At 42.9% G+C, this 18,382-nt stretch overlaps 2 protein-coding genes across 2 annotated transcripts in view; both read right to left on the reverse strand.

Annotated features, from left to right (window-relative positions):
- Positions 1 to 18,382, reverse strand: part of LOC126558181 (uncharacterized) — a 407,024-nt gene that overhangs the window by 179,536 nt on the left and 209,106 nt on the right. The gene's annotated exons all lie outside the window — the stretch shown is intronic.
- LOC126557431 (uncharacterized) overlaps positions 16,068 to 18,382 on the reverse strand; it is a 40,027-nt gene continuing 37,712 nt past the window's right edge. The window contains exon 7 of the mRNA XM_050213206.1: positions 16,068 to 16,202. Within this exon, the coding sequence (XP_050069163.1) occupies positions 16,075 to 16,202 (128 nt within the window). The 3' untranslated portion in view covers positions 16,068 to 16,074. The remainder of the gene's footprint in view (positions 16,203 to 18,382) is intronic.

The raw sequence follows: 18,382 nt of genomic DNA on the forward strand, positions 1-18,382 counted from the left end.
GTACCGAGTACCTGGTTACTTTGGACCTGGTCGTCGCCTTGAAATCCATAGTGTACCTGGTTCTGTTTGGACCTGGTTACTTTGCGTGTTATTTTACCAGGTACAAGTACCTGGTTACTTTGGACCTGGTCGTCGCCTTGAAATCTATAGTGTACCTGGTTACTTTGCGTGTTATTTTACCAGTTACAAGTACCTGGTTACTTTGGACCTGGTCGTCGCCTTCAAATCTATAGTGTACCTGGTTACTTTGCGTGTTATTTTACCAGTTACAAGTACCTGGTTACTTTGGACCTGGTCGTCGCCTTGAAATCTATAGTGTATCTGGTTACTTTGCGTATTATTTTACCAGTTACAAGTACCTGTTTACTTTGGACATCGTCGCCTTGAAATCTATAGTGTACCTGGTTACTTTTGGACCTGGTTACTTTGCGTGTTATTTTACCAGTTACAAGTACCTGGTTACTTTGGACCTGGTCGTCGCCTTGAAATCTATAGTGTACCTGGTTACTTTTGGACCTGTTTTCTTTTGGATTTTTTTTTATTTGGAATTGTGACGCTGATAAGTACATGATGTAACCAGGTTTTTTAAATTTCTGTACCTGGTCAGGTGCGTTACTTTAATGTAACGGTTCCGATTCACCAGGTCCATCGATACTTTCCCATCACTAGACATGAGGCGAATTTATGCTTCAAAGCTTCATCCAAAGGACAGTACGCTCACTTCGGGGATGGTATTCTTTCCGTGTTGTATAAATGAACAGCATGTGTTTTTTTATGTTTATGAGCAGGAACAGGCCTGATTTTTGCTCGGTAGAAGGCCTCCTGCAACTGATGTTTTTCCAAACCTTTTTCCTCGGTGAGTTTCCAACGCAACCTTAGTATCGGGTAAACCTTTCGTTGCTTCAGCTGTCAGTGCTTTGGATGATGTTACTGTTCGATATTTGGTTGGAAGAGTTGTCAGGTGTTGGACCACAATTTTTAAACATGGGTAGCCGATGAGTGAGGGGATCGTAGCGATATCCATCGAGCGAGCACCACAGATCGACACAATGTACCATACTTTGGGTAACAGGAATGTGTTTAGAAGGGTTATTTTTTGCTACAGGTTTAGGGTTCTAACCCTGTGGTAGCGTATCAGCTGCCGAAACACTTGGATAACTATATCCCAGTTGCTGTTCATAGCTTTGCGTACATCGTTCGAAAACAAAACTCCCAGCAGTCGAAGATGTTCTTCGGTGCGAAGCCAATGAATTTGTATCTGGTTGGCTGGCGTTGTGTGTCCTAGGTCCAGTGCTATTGCTTTGTCGAGGTTGAGCAGAGCCCCCGCGCAGGTACCGAATGATTCGATCGCTTCTCTTACGCGCTCTATCTTGGATTGGGATGTGGTCACTACTGAGATATCGTCGGCATATGCATTGTTCAGGTCATCGTTGCAAATACTTTGGAGCTCAGTGATGACTGGATGTAGGTATAGGTTAAAAAGATGCAAAGAACAAGGGATCGCTTTGTCTTACCGAACGTTGGATGGGAAAGGGATTGCATAGTTGTCCATTCACTAGTAGACGAGATGTAGACCGATTGCCAATTAATCGAAGTAGCTCAACTAATCCTGGATTAAATCCTATAGAACTCATTGATGTCCAAAGAAAACCTTTGAAAACTCGGTCGAAGACCTGAGAGCGATCAATTTTTTCTCTTCAGGTTTACTATTCGTTCCTTAACTGAAAAAACAGCTTCAAAAGATTTTTTTGTTTGTTGCTACATTTTTGATCAGGATAAATAATTTCCCATGTGTCAATAATCTCTTGCATGCGAAGTTTTAATATTCTAGAAAGTATTTTATAGTCCATATTAAGAAGAGAGATGGGGTGAAACTGTTCCAGACCATTACCTTTTTCTTTATTTGGCACTAATACAATGACTCCATCCACAAAGCAGCTAGGTATGTTCCTATGTAGTGCGTCATTTAGGACGTATGTGAGTTCGCGGTTGATTATGTCGAACGTCCGAACGTAGAACTCCTTGTGAATCCCATCAGGACCAGGAGACTTACGAGAGGCGGAGTGTTTGATTGAATTCGAAATTTCACGTGGAGTAAAATAGTCCATACAATCGTTGTTGATATTGCAACTTTCAGATATTGCTCTATTGCATGAGAGTATGTTATTCGTTGTACTATTTGAATTATTATCAGTCCTTGATGTATCGTCAGAATAAAGTTCCTCCTCCTCAGATACAAGGTTTATCCCTTCATCTGTTTGAAAATTGTTTATAAGTGTTCTCTTCCTTCTTCGTTCACCCAATTGGAAAGTGGAAATATTTTCTCCATCCATATAAGCCTCAGTTATACGGGTAAAATGTTGTGCGAAAAGAAGATTGATCTTACTCAGTTCATCTGATTGAAGCAGATAACGTTCATATGAATGTTTTAATTGCGCGTGGAGAATGCCCTGATGGAATCAGAAATTCTTGTATTTTTCATTGGTTTTCCAACGAAAGAAAGACTTTATTCTGGGTTTGGTGAAGTCGACCCACCACCTTATCCAAGAGTCGTGATTCTTTCGTTGGCTAGTCCATCGCTCCCATTTGCCCCTGAACTCCTCTATATACATAAAAATATAATCTTTTCTTTTGTACCCTTAGGGCAATTCTTTCTTATTGGAAGTTCTGTGTTTGCCATGCTCTGTTGTGTTCTGTTTTCTGTTCTTTGAAACTAGCTAGATAAAAAATAGTAGCACTTTTTAACTTTTTCATCTAAAATGAGGATGTAATTAAAACACTTCGTCCTTTTCCTAGCATTACATCCACTTATGGCTTTCTTGTCTCTTTTTAATCCGTTGCTGAGTAGTTAAATCGCATCGATTTAATCACACTACAGCAATTTAGTTGGTTTTATGTCAAGTTTAGTTTATTTAAAATTCTGAAAGCTTAAGTATTGTTCTTTGATCATATTGTAGGGCTACGGATTACTACGGGAAGAGATTTTGAATCCCAACTCAGGCTTCGAGACACTGCCGCAGAACGCTCTGAAGTGTCATACTTCGGCTACCCGCCAATGACCTTGATAAGATTTCAGAACTATGCAGACTCGGGATACGAAAAGAATTCTATTCCAAAAGCCTTTGCTGAAGATTCTTCTCTAAACTCTCTCATTTTTTCCATCGTTTTCCTAGTCGAGCGACCGTGAGCCACCGTGCTCCGTTAGTGATGTATAAATTTTGTGTCACTTGATTAATATAGTAATTCAACTATGGTAGTTCCTACTTTTACGCATAGATGGCGTTAGTTTATGTGTTTGTGTAAAGCGGATTGCCTATCTCCTGGCGTGTTAAATATCCAACACATATTTTTATGTAAATCATCGCTTCTTTTGGGCATTTTTCTTCTTCTTCATCATTTTCTTCTTCAACCTAGATTGGTCTCTGCCCTTTTAGCAGCAGTTTGATTTCATTTTACCACCAGCTTAGTGTGAAAGTACACAGAGCTTCAGTCAATGGACAACCCCATTGGGTCTCACTCACTCGCTCATTCATGTTGGCCTGCTCTTTTAAAGAGCACATCGTCGTGACATGGCCCGGTCAACAATAGATCTCCAGGAAACTCGATCCCTGACTGCAGCTTCCCATCCATGTAAGCACGCAATCTCCGTCAGGTCATCCTTCACCTGATCAAGACAACGAACTCGCTGTGCTCCCCAACGTCTCGTGCCGAACTGGGGATCGCGGACGAACACTTTCTTGGCGGGGCATGAGTCCGGCATCCTCATAACATGCTCCAGCCATCGTATCCTGCCGGTCTTTGCTACCGTCAGGATGTTCGGTTCTCCGTATAGCTCAGCAAGCTCGTGGTTCATCCTTCTCCTCCACACTCCATGCTCAAACACACTGCCAAAGATGGTCCGGAGGATGCGACGTTCAAACACGCCAAGAGCGTTTGCTAGACTCGTGGCCATATAGGACTACCGGGCGAATCAGTGTGCGATATATCTCACATTAAGTGCGGTCTCGAAGACTTCTGGATCTCAGCAGACGGTGAAGGCCGTAGTAGGCACGATTCCCCTAAACAATGCGCCTTCGGATTTCGCTGCTGACATCGTTATCCGATGTTACGACAGTCCCAAGATGGCAGAACTCCTCTACTACCTCGAGGTTGTCGCCGTCGACTAACAAGCTGCTTCCACTCGGGCTCTATCACGATCAGAGCCTCCGACAAGCAGGTATTTCGTCTTCGTCGCATTGATCATCAATCCAATTCTTGCTGCTTCACGTTTCAGTCGGGTGTACGCCTCACACACCTTCGCTGTCGTCTTGCCAACGGATGTCAATGTCATCCGTGAAGCCAAGAAATTGAAGAGATCGGTAAAGAATCGTGTAGCGGTTATCGTTGTCTAGCCCCTCGCTTCGTATGACACCTTCGAAGGCTGTTGCGAATGCAACTTGTCGGCTCCTCGACAACCGTAATACCCTTTCAAATAACGACGCGATTGTACTTGCGTTTATTACAATTCTTTATTAGCGAATCTATTCACAAGTTTAAGCGGGGTTTTTAAAAACGCGGTATCTTCTATCACGGTATAAAACGTAGAGAGCTAACGTGACCTACGCGCGTTCCTCTTATCACTTTTTTTCCGCGATGGCCGTCGTGCCATCGTTACATCGCGATCATTGCCCTTATTTCCCCTATCTTCGAAAACGTATCGACTGTCACTTTGACGACCAAGATCTTTACAGGTGGACTCAAGCTGACAGTCGTTTGTTTACCTAACTGACCTAACGTGGTATAACCATGCGGTTCGTTGGCACGGTTACAAATGTAAAATTCTCCCCACCGGTATGCCGCTTTAGTGGCCTACCTTCGTTGTGCCGACGTCCAAAAGTGCAATATTTACAGCTGGTCGCTCAAACAAACCGCTCATCGTTTGCACCGTCACGCGCCGCACCTGATTGTCGCTCGTACGACACATCTTGACGATTCGTCCCTTTGGCCAGCAGTTTCTCGGGTTGTTTCCATCCACAATCAACACCAGATCCCCCTCTTCCAGTGGTTTCGTCGGTTGGTACCACTTGGTCCGTCTTGTCAGCGTCGGTAAGTATTCGTTCACCCATCTTTTCCAGAATATATCTGCGAATTGTTGTGCTGCATTCCAGGACCTACGTACGGATGGGATGGAATCGTCGAACGGTAACGGTGGCTTGCTTCCATTCGAACTACCTAAAATGAAGTGATTTGGCGTTAATGGGGAATCAGCCTCGTCTTCAACCGGTACGTCTGTCAACGGTCTCGAATTCACGATCAACTCTACTTCACTCAATCTAGCACGAAGCAGCTCGTCGGTGGGATGATGAGGAAGATCGAAGGACGAAAGCGTCTTTTTTACGGACTGAATGAGCCTTTCCCATGACCCTCCGAAGTGGGGTGATGCTGGAGGGTTAAACACCCATTTCGTCCCTGGTTGCACAAATTCTGACAACAGCCGGTCTGAATCGACTAGTGCAGATGCTTCTTTAAGCTCACGCGATGCGCCCACGAAATTCGTGCCCCGATCACTCACAAACTCCAGTGGCGTTCCCTTCCTGGCTATGAAGTTGCGAATCGCAAATATACACGAGTCTGTAGATAGACTGCTCGCAATCTCAATGTGAATGCCTCTGGTGGTGAGGCAAGTGAACATCACTCCCCACCGTTTTTCGGTTCTCCTGCCCACCGCGACTATCATTGGTCCAAAATAGTCAATTCCGGTGTATGAGAAAGGTTGTTGATAGGCAGCCAATCGTTGGTACGGGAGGTTTCCCATTGCGGGATTCTGTGGTATAGCATGACGAACCTTGCAGTACTGGCAGCTGCGTCTCACTCGGCTGTAAGCTGCTTTGAGTGGCGAAAGATGATACTTCAGCCTGATCTCGTTTATTGCAGTTTGGTGGTTCGCGTGTCGGTATCTCTCGTGGTACCAACTGATCAACAGATCGGTCACATAGTGGCGACTTGGGATGATAATAGGTCTCTTAGCGTCGTCGCCAACCCACACACATTTATCGATCCTTCCATTTATTCGAAGAACCCCATGTTTATCGACGAACGGACTTAGTTTGTACAGTGGGCTCGATTTTTTAAGTGGCTGCCTCCATGGATGTTTTTGCAGCTCACTGTCGCTCAACGATCGAATGTCATCCGCATATTCATCATGTTGGACTTGCCGATAGATTGCATTTTCTGCACCTTCCAATTCTTCTTGTGTCAATGCTCCCGTTCGCCTGGCTTCTTTGGATGCTCCTGAGCGGGAGTTGTGCATAAAGCTGTAAATGTACGCAACCGTTCTTAGTAGTCTCTTCCACTTAGAAAAACGAGTGAAATTAATTACCGGCTCGTTAAGTGCGTGGTGCAGTAAATGGCGACGCACTTCTTCTTCCGTTTCACTTGGCTGCATCGTAGTATCCGGCCACTCGCTGGATGGTTTCCACAGGAAGCTAGGTCCACGGTACCATCTACTCTGTGGACTGAGGTCGGGTAGTTTCTGCCATTTCGTACCCTCATCACCTACATTGGCCTTGGTGGATATCCAGTTCCAATCAGCAGCTTTGGTCGTTTCGACGATTTCGCTTACTCGTACCGCAACAAATTGACTGTATCTTCGATGGTCCGCATTTATCCAGCACATGACAGTCTTCAACACCAGATCCATCTCACTATCTTTTTTCTCACTGCAGGGACAAATATGTACGTTCATGGACTTAATCCTCTCCGTATTCGCCTCTGTCGATGTGAATTTATACGGACCATACCATACGGACCAACCAAGTCGTGTTTTCGATGCTGCTGGCTCGTCCGCTCTTCCCTCAACGGTTTTCAGCGTTTGGCTCAAGAAACAGTTACGATTACGAACAGTTATGATACGATGGTAATGGTAGCCCTTTGAGATGATCGTATTTGACGGCTAACTGCGACGGTGCTACTGACTGCTTACTCAACCCGAGAGTACGCACTGTGTGTACGGCACGCATTTTGTACACGCCTGGGGGCCCCTACACCAGATATCCTCTCGGATATCTCAACAGACTCGTCCTCAACCCTGCTCTGGTTACCGGTCCACGAAATGCACAATGGGCGAGGTTTGCCACCGATGCCCAACTCTTTCAAAAGATCGTGCTCCATGAAGGTGGCCGAGGATCCGTCATCCAGAAGCGCCATCGTATCTACCTGCGTACCGTTTCCATACAACGTAACCGGAACGTACTTAAGCATTACACCCCCGGGCGAAACAGAGTGTACGTTGCAATTAGTGTTGACAGGACATCCTTCCTGACGGGTGCTGGGTACCTGATTGTTGCTCGGCGAGGCCGCACGTAAGTCGGCAGCTTGTCCACTGGCTCCTCCAGCAGTGGTCCTCCATCGAAGTAGCTGTGCAGATCGGAACCCGTAATCGATGCACAGAAGTTTCGCACTGCTACACCATAATTCACCATCGCGTCGAAACTGTCATCCTTCGGGGGCGGCATGCGTCTGATGTTGGCCATCAGTGTGTTCACCACTATCTCCGGACGGCCATAACACTCCTTCAGGATCTCGATGGCCTCGGGAACGCTTTCAGGATATAGTAAGCAGTTGCCAACTGCTTCTCGCGCTTTCCCCTTCAAGCACGCTTGTAGCCGCAACATGTTCTCGCCATTCGTGTAGCCACATATCGCGGTAGAATGTTCATAATTCGATATGAAAGCCATCCACTCCTTGGGGTCGCCTGCGAATGCTGGTAGCTCCTTACTCGTGCACTTCCGAGCCGAGATTTGGCTTTGGTTAAACGACGGAAAAACGGTCGAGTTATAATGCATGGGTCGATGCGTCGTTTCTGCAGGATGCACGGGAACAAAACTAACTGATGGCCTATACGGCTCTTCATGCTGTCTCGGGATGCTCGTAGAAGGATGTTTTGATTCCTCCAGCAACCGTTTCTTCTCGGCCATTCGACGTTGCTCGCATCGTTCAACGGCAAGCAGTCTCTCTTCAAGCAGCTGTTGTTCACACTGCTTGTCTATTCTATGCAATTCATCCTCGATCGCAGTAGACCTCGCTGCGGGAGTCCTTAAGGATGAATGCACGGGCGGCACCTCAATAGCGTAAGGCGGGAGAAAGTGGCTCTGTGGACGCGTCGGCATGTTAGCGGGGGCTTGGGTACGAGCCTCAGGCTGACGCTGATCCACTTCCCCCACACGATCAGTATCACGTAGCCACTGATCTATGTCCTTTTCCTTTAATGCAATCGATGACGTTGTTTCTACCATAATGTCAGATATTTCGCGTTCGATTGCTCTCAGCTCGCGCTTGGCTTCGCGAGCTCTCGTAACCAATTCGTTCAGGGTCTCGTTTCGCGTAGATGACGCTCTCCAAGATGGCCTCGATGATACCCGTCCAGCTTCCATTGGCCTGATTGTAGAGTTGGCCACTGGGTCTGTGCTGTTCCTGCCGTATCCACGGATGCTGCTTGGCCTGTTCACGGAGGGGGGAAGCAGCTCCAGCTCTTCGCGAAGAGGTTCTTCTTGATGCGGGATCGGTGTACGGGACATTCTGCAAGCTTCACTTTACACACGCGACACTGTAACGATGCCTTACCGTTGGCAATTGACTACGCGACGTATTCACGAACTATACGCGTTTTTTAAAAAATGTTGCGAATGCAACTTGTCGGCTCCTCGACAACCGTAATACCCTTTCAAATAACGACGCGATTGTACTTGCGTTTATTACAATTCTTTATTAGCGAATCTATTCACAAGTTTAAGCGGGGTTTTTAAAAACGCGGTATCTTCTATCACGGTATAAAACGTAGAGAGCTAACGTGACCTACGCGCGTTCCTCTTATCACTTTTTTTCCGCGATGGCCGTCGTGCCATCGTTACATCGCGATCATTGCCCTTATTTCCCCTATCTTCGAAAACGTATCGACTGTCACTTTGACGACCAAGATCTTTACAGGTGGACTCAAGCTGACAGTCGTTTGTTTACCTAACTGACCTAACGTGGTATAACCATGCGGTTCGTTGGCACGGTTACAAATGTAACAAAGGCTATATTGAACAGTAGACAGGAAAGTCCGTCCCTTTGCCTCAGACCCCTGTGAGATTCGAACGATTCCGACAGCATGCTCGATACTCTCACCTTGCACTGCACCCCATTCATGGTGGCTTTTAACAGCCGGATCAGCTTTCCACGAGTTCTGTTAGTTCTGTTGTCAGTGTTTGTAGCAATACCACACTGATACGGGTATGGTCCGACACCTCCTGAAGGTTAATATAGGATCTCCATACCCTACTCCGACTCAATACGTCCAGGGCATACAGAACGGTAACACATCTCTCCGAATATCTGAACTTGGATATACGGGGAAAGCGAACCCCTTGGGTGGATGGGTTGTATGGCTAAATTGAGCGGGGGTGGGGATGGCCAGCGTCTGTATTCCATGTTAGGGGCGGCTGGTTGTTCCTTCTGTCCTGACATCCGTAGGGACATTAAGTAAGGATGCGTAGGCCCTCCGACGAGACAGGTGGTTGGGGGAGAGGCATTGCAAGCCACCCATAGAAAACAACTACCGCAACAAAAGGGCAACAACAGAATTTACCGCAACGGACCATTCGATACAGACACCCGCAAGGAAATAGGACATACGATTGGAGGCTCGGAACCTGGAATTGTAGATCCCTTGCAGCTTATGGAAGCACCCGAATCCTGTAAGATGAGGTCCAGGCCGGCGGCTTCGAGATAGTAGCACTTCAAAAGCTGCGCTGGAAGGGTACAATGGTGCGCCAGTACCGTAGCAACTGCACAATCTAACAAAATGGTGGAGAAACGCGTGAGCTCGGTACGGCGTTCATGGTGCTAGGTGCGATCCAACAACGGGAAAATGGATGGTGGCCAGTCAACGAACACCATTGGGTATTACTCGTATAAACAATTTCTGCTGATAGAACTGCAAAAGAGTAAATCAATTTATCACGTGGCAGCAACACTTATCGAAACTGGTACGAAAAAAATCCGTCTCAGTTGTGGGTGCACTATTTATTCTTTAGATGGTGATATTCTATTTTCCAATCTTCGTAATACCGGATAGACGTTGCAGTTGGGTCGATTAAAATTGATCTAATTATCGTCTGGACAGGAAGTGGAGTGTACCGATAATTCGATACACGAGCAAGTTATGGTAACGACGAACTACCTTTTTTCAATGAAACCAATTGATAAAACAAAAAAAAAAAGAAATGAAAACATTCCCGTTCGTTCGAATGGAGCAACCGAACGAATATAGTCATACGAATTGCATCCGTTAGTGTTAGTGAACAAGCAAAGGTTTCTGGTGGCGGCTCTGGTGAGAGCATGCAGTTCTCACCGATAGCGATCGTTATCGTGGTAAAGCTTATTTATTTCGGAAATAATGTATCTTTTGAACAAGGGTAACTGTTTCCTGTTTCCAATCGCTTGCAGTTTGTATCCGCTCCGACAGGCAGATTGAATGCAATGGAAGGAAGTGATTGTTAAGATTGATGATAAAGCGAATAGAAAATGTTGCCTGTAACCAGAACACTCGCTGGTGGTTGCAGTCGTACGGGAAAAACAATTGTTTTATTTGCATTGCGCGACACATGCAAACAATGTGTGATGTAGTAAACAAGTGGTGCAAAGTATTTTGCTTCCAAAACGACGCCTTAATAGTTCGTACGGATACGGGAGTACAAAACATAGCAATTAAGCAATTGGTCATGCAAGAACCGTAGAAGTAGTATGTACAGTTTTTGTCCAGAACCGTTTGGATTTAATATCAGTTTCAATATAACATGCAGTAGCAACCCACACAAGCTACCCACTCTATTGGAGGAAAAAAAGAGTTTAAAGTTGGCCCTCGGCATTACAGAGCAGCTGGTGCGAACAGAACTCCGCAATGACTTTTCGCTGCAAAACTGGAATGGAGGAGAAAATTTTGAAGTTTGTACAGAAAACCTTCCACCACGCTGTGGCGTACAATGTACAGGTAGGATGGAAAGATTTGCTAATAGTTTCTAGCAGAATATTTATGTACGTCTACAATGGTAGTTGAGCCCTTGTACAAACGATTTTCGCACTGAATCCGCAGCCTAAGGTGGTGAGATTCAAGTGGGAAATTGCTTCAAGTTAGCTCTGCACAGTTTCTGGAAAAGAAAGATGCTTGCTACTTGTTGGCACTGGGTTGGCAACGTAGTGATGAAGGTGTTTTCCGTACCACCGCACCTTGAAGCTATTGGGAAACTATTAAAGACATTCCAACGGTGTTGAAACCGCAGGATAAGTGGTGAGGCTTGTGGCAGGCAGATACTACACCATGCTTCACCAAACACTTCCGTCACATTCATTTGCACGGGTGAGTCGCACGGCAAGAGTGTAAGAAAGCCTTACTTTAGAATAGATGAACAGTTTACTGCAGACGAGGACATGATTTCAGACGTCATTTAAGACTGTTGGACTCAATTAGTCTGCAAGTTGGAAAATTTGTTTCAATACGTATACGGCTAGTTGAAGGTTTTATTTTCGATTTGTTTTCAAATGATATATCATTTTATGAAGCAGTTTTTGGTATCAAATAGTAATGATGAGGATGCAATTTGGAAAAGGGCGTTAACGGGTACATTTTCTCCAAGTCTGGGAACCTATTACAATCTGGAAGATAAGTGTTATGGAGGTACCAAACTGTATGTTGGAATTTTGTTGAAAAGTTAAATTGGTTCTTGTGGTTCTTGTAGCACTAATTGAAATAACGTATCGAAAGTGATTTCTGGTATAAAAATCAGTTTCGTGATGAATTTTAAGAATTCTCAAACTGTTCATATTGATTCCTAAACCGTACGAAACACATTTTTGAAAGTCCGGTACATAACAGAATTGGTTGAACCTTTCTTAATTATTCCTTGTCTAATTAAGCTGTCCGTAGCTAAAAATAAAAAAAAACCGTAATCCGTTTTGACCAGTACCGCTGTTCTGCTATTGAATTCATGTGATGTGTTTGTTACGGTTTTAGAGTTTAGTTGGAAACAACTTCATTCAAATTATCCTGAATGGCTTGACACATCTCAATTGATATAATTTGATGGCCTCGGTACAGAATGTTCGATTCTTAGATGAAATGCAATTCTGCAAATCGATTTATGGACAAACTAAGAACTAAAAATAATTTCTAGATTCTGTCTTAGACGATGCATTCACATAGTTTAGGCAAGGTTTTTTTAAAGTTATTCGAGGCTGGATCAAATCAAAGCTACTGAAAATAGTATTTCAATGGCAACGGACATTAACAGCTTTAGTGATTCTCATTTAGTTTATGTCATGTTCAATTAATATTATGATTGTTTTTGAATTAACGAATTATACAAGAATTATTGGATTATATTTCCGGACAGTACAGAATTTGCAATCGCGGCAGTCCCGGGAAGCAATCCTTCCAGGGATGCCTCGCCTTATGCAGGACTCACTATTCAGCTGCACACTGATTACGGTAAAGGAATCCTGCATTGGCAGATGATTCAAATGGGATGTTCTTGGATAGGGATCCAACAAAAGAATGTAGAATTAAGCCATACTTTTTCAACTTTTTAAGAAAATCCCTACTTTTTGGCTAACTTACCTTCTTAATCTAGCTGCTACAGATGAAGTTCGTCACCGAAATCTCAAATGTAACATTGGCGGAGAATAATGCTTACCCTACCCAGGATACTTTGTGTTACAATCGTCTCGTGGGATATTTCCGCTAAGACACCTGTGATTGATTACAAGATCTTCTTCCAGAGGAGAGCAGTAGGATTCCCAGCGATATGTCATTCTCAAAGGATTTGTCCGATAATCTGTTTCAAGTCTCGGCTATCAGGGTTATACCAAATTATCATGCTGTCAGTTGTCTACGCATGTCCCTTTTGATTTCACCGTGGTTGAATTCGCAACAATGCTACTCTTTAGCATAAAGGCCATAAAGCTGCTTCCTACAACAAAAATGTATGTAAAATTTGGCAATGAATTTTATGCTATTTATAGCATCGAACAATGTTTCTAAAAACGTAGAAATGTGTTGTAGAAAATGTAGTGACGGAAAATATGGTGAACAAGTAATTAAAATATTTAATACTGTTCCAAAAGAAGAGTGGCGATTGTTTTTATTTTGCTACAGCCCTCTGGCACTTTGGATCTTGATTATCCGAAGATATAAAGTGAAGCTTGCTAACAGTTGAGCGGTTCAGGTTGGATTTGAAAATAAACTTGGCGTTTGAATCTTCTTGACTATCACCATTATGCCCAACTGACCATGGATTGTTAATAGTTAAGGATTAACGTAATTTTAATCCACTTCACAACATGTGTTATACTACAATAGGGTTGTAAGGGATACAAAATACCCACAAGTGAAATAGGTTGAATCGGTCATTGATTAATTAGTTACTTATAAACAGTAGAAAAATAGTCTCATGTAAGAAGCCAAACCATGCCCTTTCTAATGTGAGTCCCTAACCGAGGGTAACTTCGAAAGTGTAGCGCATTTCTGTCACTCTGTAGACGGTCAACAATGGTATTTTAAGCTTATCATTTGTCAAGCGTGTTTTGTATAATACATCTTATGCTTCGGAGCATATCCCCCGCACATTATGAGGACTAGCGAATGTAGCCTCGTATTAGTGCATACAACCAAGAAGGTACGTTTACCACAAAATATAAATGCCATGGATTTCTCCGATTTTTATTCATCATGCGATGTTTGATGTGTAGAACCCTTTCAGAATGTTTAGCTTATATTTGAGGAATTTAGAAGACAAGTGTGCTCATTATTTGTAAGTTAGATAAGACTAAAGGCTATCTGACGTATATGAGGAGCTTTAGGGCGTAGTAAACGTATTCCCACATCTGATACATTGATATGCGGTTGCCGAAGCGTACATTGTCTTTTGAACTACTTGTTGTAGTAGTAAACAGAGGACATACATAATTTATGAAAAAACATACTTCCGGATTTACTATAAGTGCTTATAAGGTATGTTAAGGCATGCTTAGCAATATCTACCTGATTAGCCAGCCAGAGAAATTATCATAAAAAGTGTTAGATAATGATTCGTAAGCACAAGAAACGTTACTGCGCTAGCATAGAAACGTCCTGGAGAGCAAGGAAACAACAACCTGTGCACCACGAGAATCCCAATTAAGCTAATCCGTTGGCAGTATAAATGAAAAATTACTCTCAATTAGTAGAATAAAAGGGAATGTAATGAAAGCTACGGCGAATATTAATGAACCAAAGCCTTTGAAGCAAGAAAGAGCTATTCGAATGAGCAGACAGCACTGAAGACACGAATGTGACAGATAGCTAGCTAGGTGTGACGGACGGAAAAGTAAAACCAAAATGCTAACAGACCCCTGTGAGATGAGAGTGAGAGGTAGTAAAGGAGTAGTAAAGCAAAAGTACCAACCTGAATTGTGCAACCTGGGTGTAATGAATTAACAGAAGTATTAACATATTCAGACGATTTTTCGTATTTTCTCCGAAGCCACGAAACATTTCTTCTATACCGTCCTCGAATGCAGAATACAACGGGCAAAGATGCGATGGTGGAGAAAGAAACTACAATCTTATAAAATATTTGCATATTTTTGCATATTTATTCTTCTTAATTACACCTTTTGCTGGCATTTTCCCATCATCATATCGTGTTGCTTGTATTTGCAAACAAATTACGTTACTCCTCATGTCTCAAATCGCCCGATTTTACGTTGATTTGAATTTGCTAGTTTATCTATCGTTGTTAATTTGGAATTTAATGTACATTTATTTTAATTATTTCATTTCATACTTGACGATTATCGCCAATAAAGTTTGCATGCATTTGGTGCGTGTGTTTCGCAAATGTATCGTCGAACGGTGTTAGCCGATCGATTGGCATTTGCAGCCCGCATACTCTTGAATGCTTGCTGTAATAATCACTTTATGTTCCGAATAAAAGAGTACGATAAATAAATTCCATAACTAAAAACCATTGGTATAACTAGTTTAACATACTATGTACAACGCCATGCTTATGCCACTGTATTTTTACATATGTTTGCTTTGCTTCCTGTTATGTACTGAGCTGAAGTGAAAAATTGTTTCGTTACTGTCAATAGTAGGAAGGAGATATTATTGAAATGTTTCATGTATTGGTTGACTTTGGTTAGACTATTTGGTTTGATTTTACTGCCCTCTTTGCTATCAAAGTATTGCTATTGTATTTATGGGTGTGTGTGTGTGTCATTAGCAATGTTTTCCCGCGCACGGCATATCATAAAGAGTATGGGTCAACAAGGTATTTTGGAATATTTCGCTCCGTATGCTAAATTCAGAGCATATAAAATACCTTCACTCCTTAGTTTTCAGTGTTGTGCTTTTTTTTGTGGCATGTATAACATTCCAGCATACCGAAATTGAAACATAAACCCGTATAAAACGTAACGTAAATGTAGGTCAAGAAAATTTACAGTGTGTAGGATATTTTTTTTTAACAATTCCGTTATTTCTATCTTTCGTTATGTGTTCGTTAGTTATTGCCTTAAGCTAGGAATTATGTAGAATGTCGTATTTAAGTACATCACTGTTGCTATGATGCCATAATTTGTTGTTATCAGTGTAGAGCCGATTACAGCTTTACCATGAAGGGTTAACATGTCTTTAAGATCGAATGCCTCCATGATATGTAATGAAAATTATGGTAGCTTCGTTACGCATCTAGCTCCATCCGGACACGTCATGACAACAGAACCTGGTGCGAATAAGAACAAATGAACCTCAACCAGTCAACCAATTTCCTACACACACTATTTGAAAACATAATCTTTCGATGCATCTGAATTACACTGTTCATGCTGTGGATCCGAATCCTGTTGTAGCATTGTACATTGTGTTTTGTAGAAATGTAGGTTTCGTTTTGTGTGCATATTTGAAGACTTTAAAGAGTGCGTCACATACACATTTACATGCACGAGCTCAGAGGAATCAAAACCATCCGTGAAAGTGTGGCTCTTTACCCCGTTTTACTACGCTAAAGCTGACTATTATCTTTCCACGGATAGTTTGAGCAGCAGGAAGAAGAGACTCCTGACAACAAGCCATAGATCCACGGCTTGTAGAATAATTGGAAAGGCACACGATCGCTGATAGATTCCGAACGGATTGGCGGTCCCTAGAGGGAAGGAATGGATGAAAGAAAAAGAAACATTATTTAAAGTTTTACTTGAACAGATAGTATTTGAGTAGAATCAACATGTTTGCTAATATTGTTTACTCTTGACCTGACTACGACCCGATGTGGGTCAGATAATTGACAATAAATTGTATAAGAAAAGCTTTTGCGAAAATTAGGTTATTAATCACTAGAGAAAAAAAGGGAGAAGTGTTGCTCCCTCAACTGACAGTACTTGTGTATTGGGATAGCGTAGGCTCATAAAACTGCCACATCATTCAATTAACCGTACCACCTCCTCTCGCCCTCCTAACGGTTGGGAAAGCAACGTGGCATGCAATTCCCTGGAGCACAATATTTTTTCACTATAACGCTTAATATGTCTCGTGCGAGTTTTCCATACTTTTGATCTTTCCCGAGCCTCTTATTTCAGTTTTCCGCTCGGGTTGGCTTAGTATTGGGAAGCAAGAGATTAATTCCAAAAAATAAAGCAAATTTTCACTTATGCGTGGCACGAAAACGGGACACCCCCTGGGGGTGGGTTCGTACCATTTGCTTGTGGTTGTGAGTGTGGTAACATTTCGCGTGAGCTTGGGATATACATCAATTCGATGGGTTCAATCAGATATTTGGCTGTGAAACCAAGGAAATAGCCAGACGTCTTATGAATTTGTAGTTTAACTAAGAGCACATTTTGAGACATTTTGAATGAGATGTTTAGTTAACTGGTTGTTAGAGTTTCTGTTTAAAGATTAGAAAATTAAGGAAAGGCAGATTTAAACACTCTGCTTTGTTGCGTTACACGTTGCAAATATGCCACAACCCACATCCACAAGCTTGTTAATGAAATTAATTCTTTTTGTTGAGCCGGAGTTTTGGTTGCGATTTAATTTTCAATTAAATCGTGCTAACACCATAATGAAGTCATAATTTAAGTTGCAATATGATAATGAATTCTTTCGTTCGCGCAACAAGACTTCGTTGAATGTTGAAGTTGGTAACGTTTAAGTGCCTCGACTAAACGATCCAAGACAACAGTTACGCGTAACCTTTTCTCTGGGAATTGTCAATGTCAATGAGTAGTGTAATGAATTTATATGTATGAACATGATCCGCACGAAACGAAGCTCGGTTTAGGCGCTGTGCCGTTTAGCACCAGTAGATGGTAGTTGCTAATCGCTTTTTCAAACAACCGCGAAACGGAGGTCCAAGTGTTGAAGAAAATCTTCCGCACCCTTTCATACAAATCAAACTTCGTTGGTCGCATTTCCGTCGTTGACTTCGATACACAATGTGACTGTGAGTTGGGAGGACGAGGAAATTAAATAAGTTTTTAGTAAAGGGATTATAAGGATCGTCAGCATGGTTGAATGCGTCTTCGCTTTAGGGGCGAGAGCGTAAAAAGTGGACCGCTTGTGGGATTATACCCCTTTTTATCGGCTTTGATGGGTTGTGGATCGAATGTTTGCTTGCAAAAGGGTGGCAATTGGGCTTATGTAAAACGGAGCAGCTAGCACAGCAATCCAGCCAATCCCGGCCCCATTCATTTGGCCGGACGGATCTAGCGGGATCAAGCGGTGGCAGACATTGAAGCAATACGACTCTAAACCGGCCGTGGTTTGTTAACTGGGCGAGTAAACATTAAATGGAAATCGGTACTAACCGCACAATTCACGTTTTACCCGACGGTTGGGTTTGTTGAAGGATGTTGAAATTTATCGGCGTCGGTTTGAAAGGGACATTTTTTTGGGGTAACGGATAGACGAAGGTGCATGTGACTTATGGTCAATGTCGTTGACGTTTCGATTTTTTTAGTCCCCTGTCGCATCGTTTATGCTACGGAATTCACAAGCACATGCATCGATCGGTGTAGTTGAAAGAAGAGAAAGAAATCAATAAAATGGAGCAAATGGATTACGTGCAATCGTAACTCATCTCTCAGGTTAACGATAACAGTTATGCCATGTTGTGTGTCGTATCGTAAACGATCACAAAAATATGGATACTGCTTAAACAGACCGAAACAAAGCCAATCATGTACAGACCAAATAAATGCAAGTATTGGGTACGGCAACGATGATACGGTCACCATTATGGGAATCAACATAAAGGTGCTATTTGGAGATGTGAATTATTGTGCGAAACATAGTAAATCGCGAGGAATGGAGCAGGTGTGCCAT

Source organism: Anopheles maculipalpis, chromosome 2RL (assembly GCF_943734695.1).
Source record: "Anopheles maculipalpis chromosome 2RL, idAnoMacuDA_375_x, whole genome shotgun sequence".
Lineage (NCBI taxonomy): Eukaryota > Metazoa > Arthropoda > Insecta > Diptera > Culicidae > Anopheles > Anopheles maculipalpis.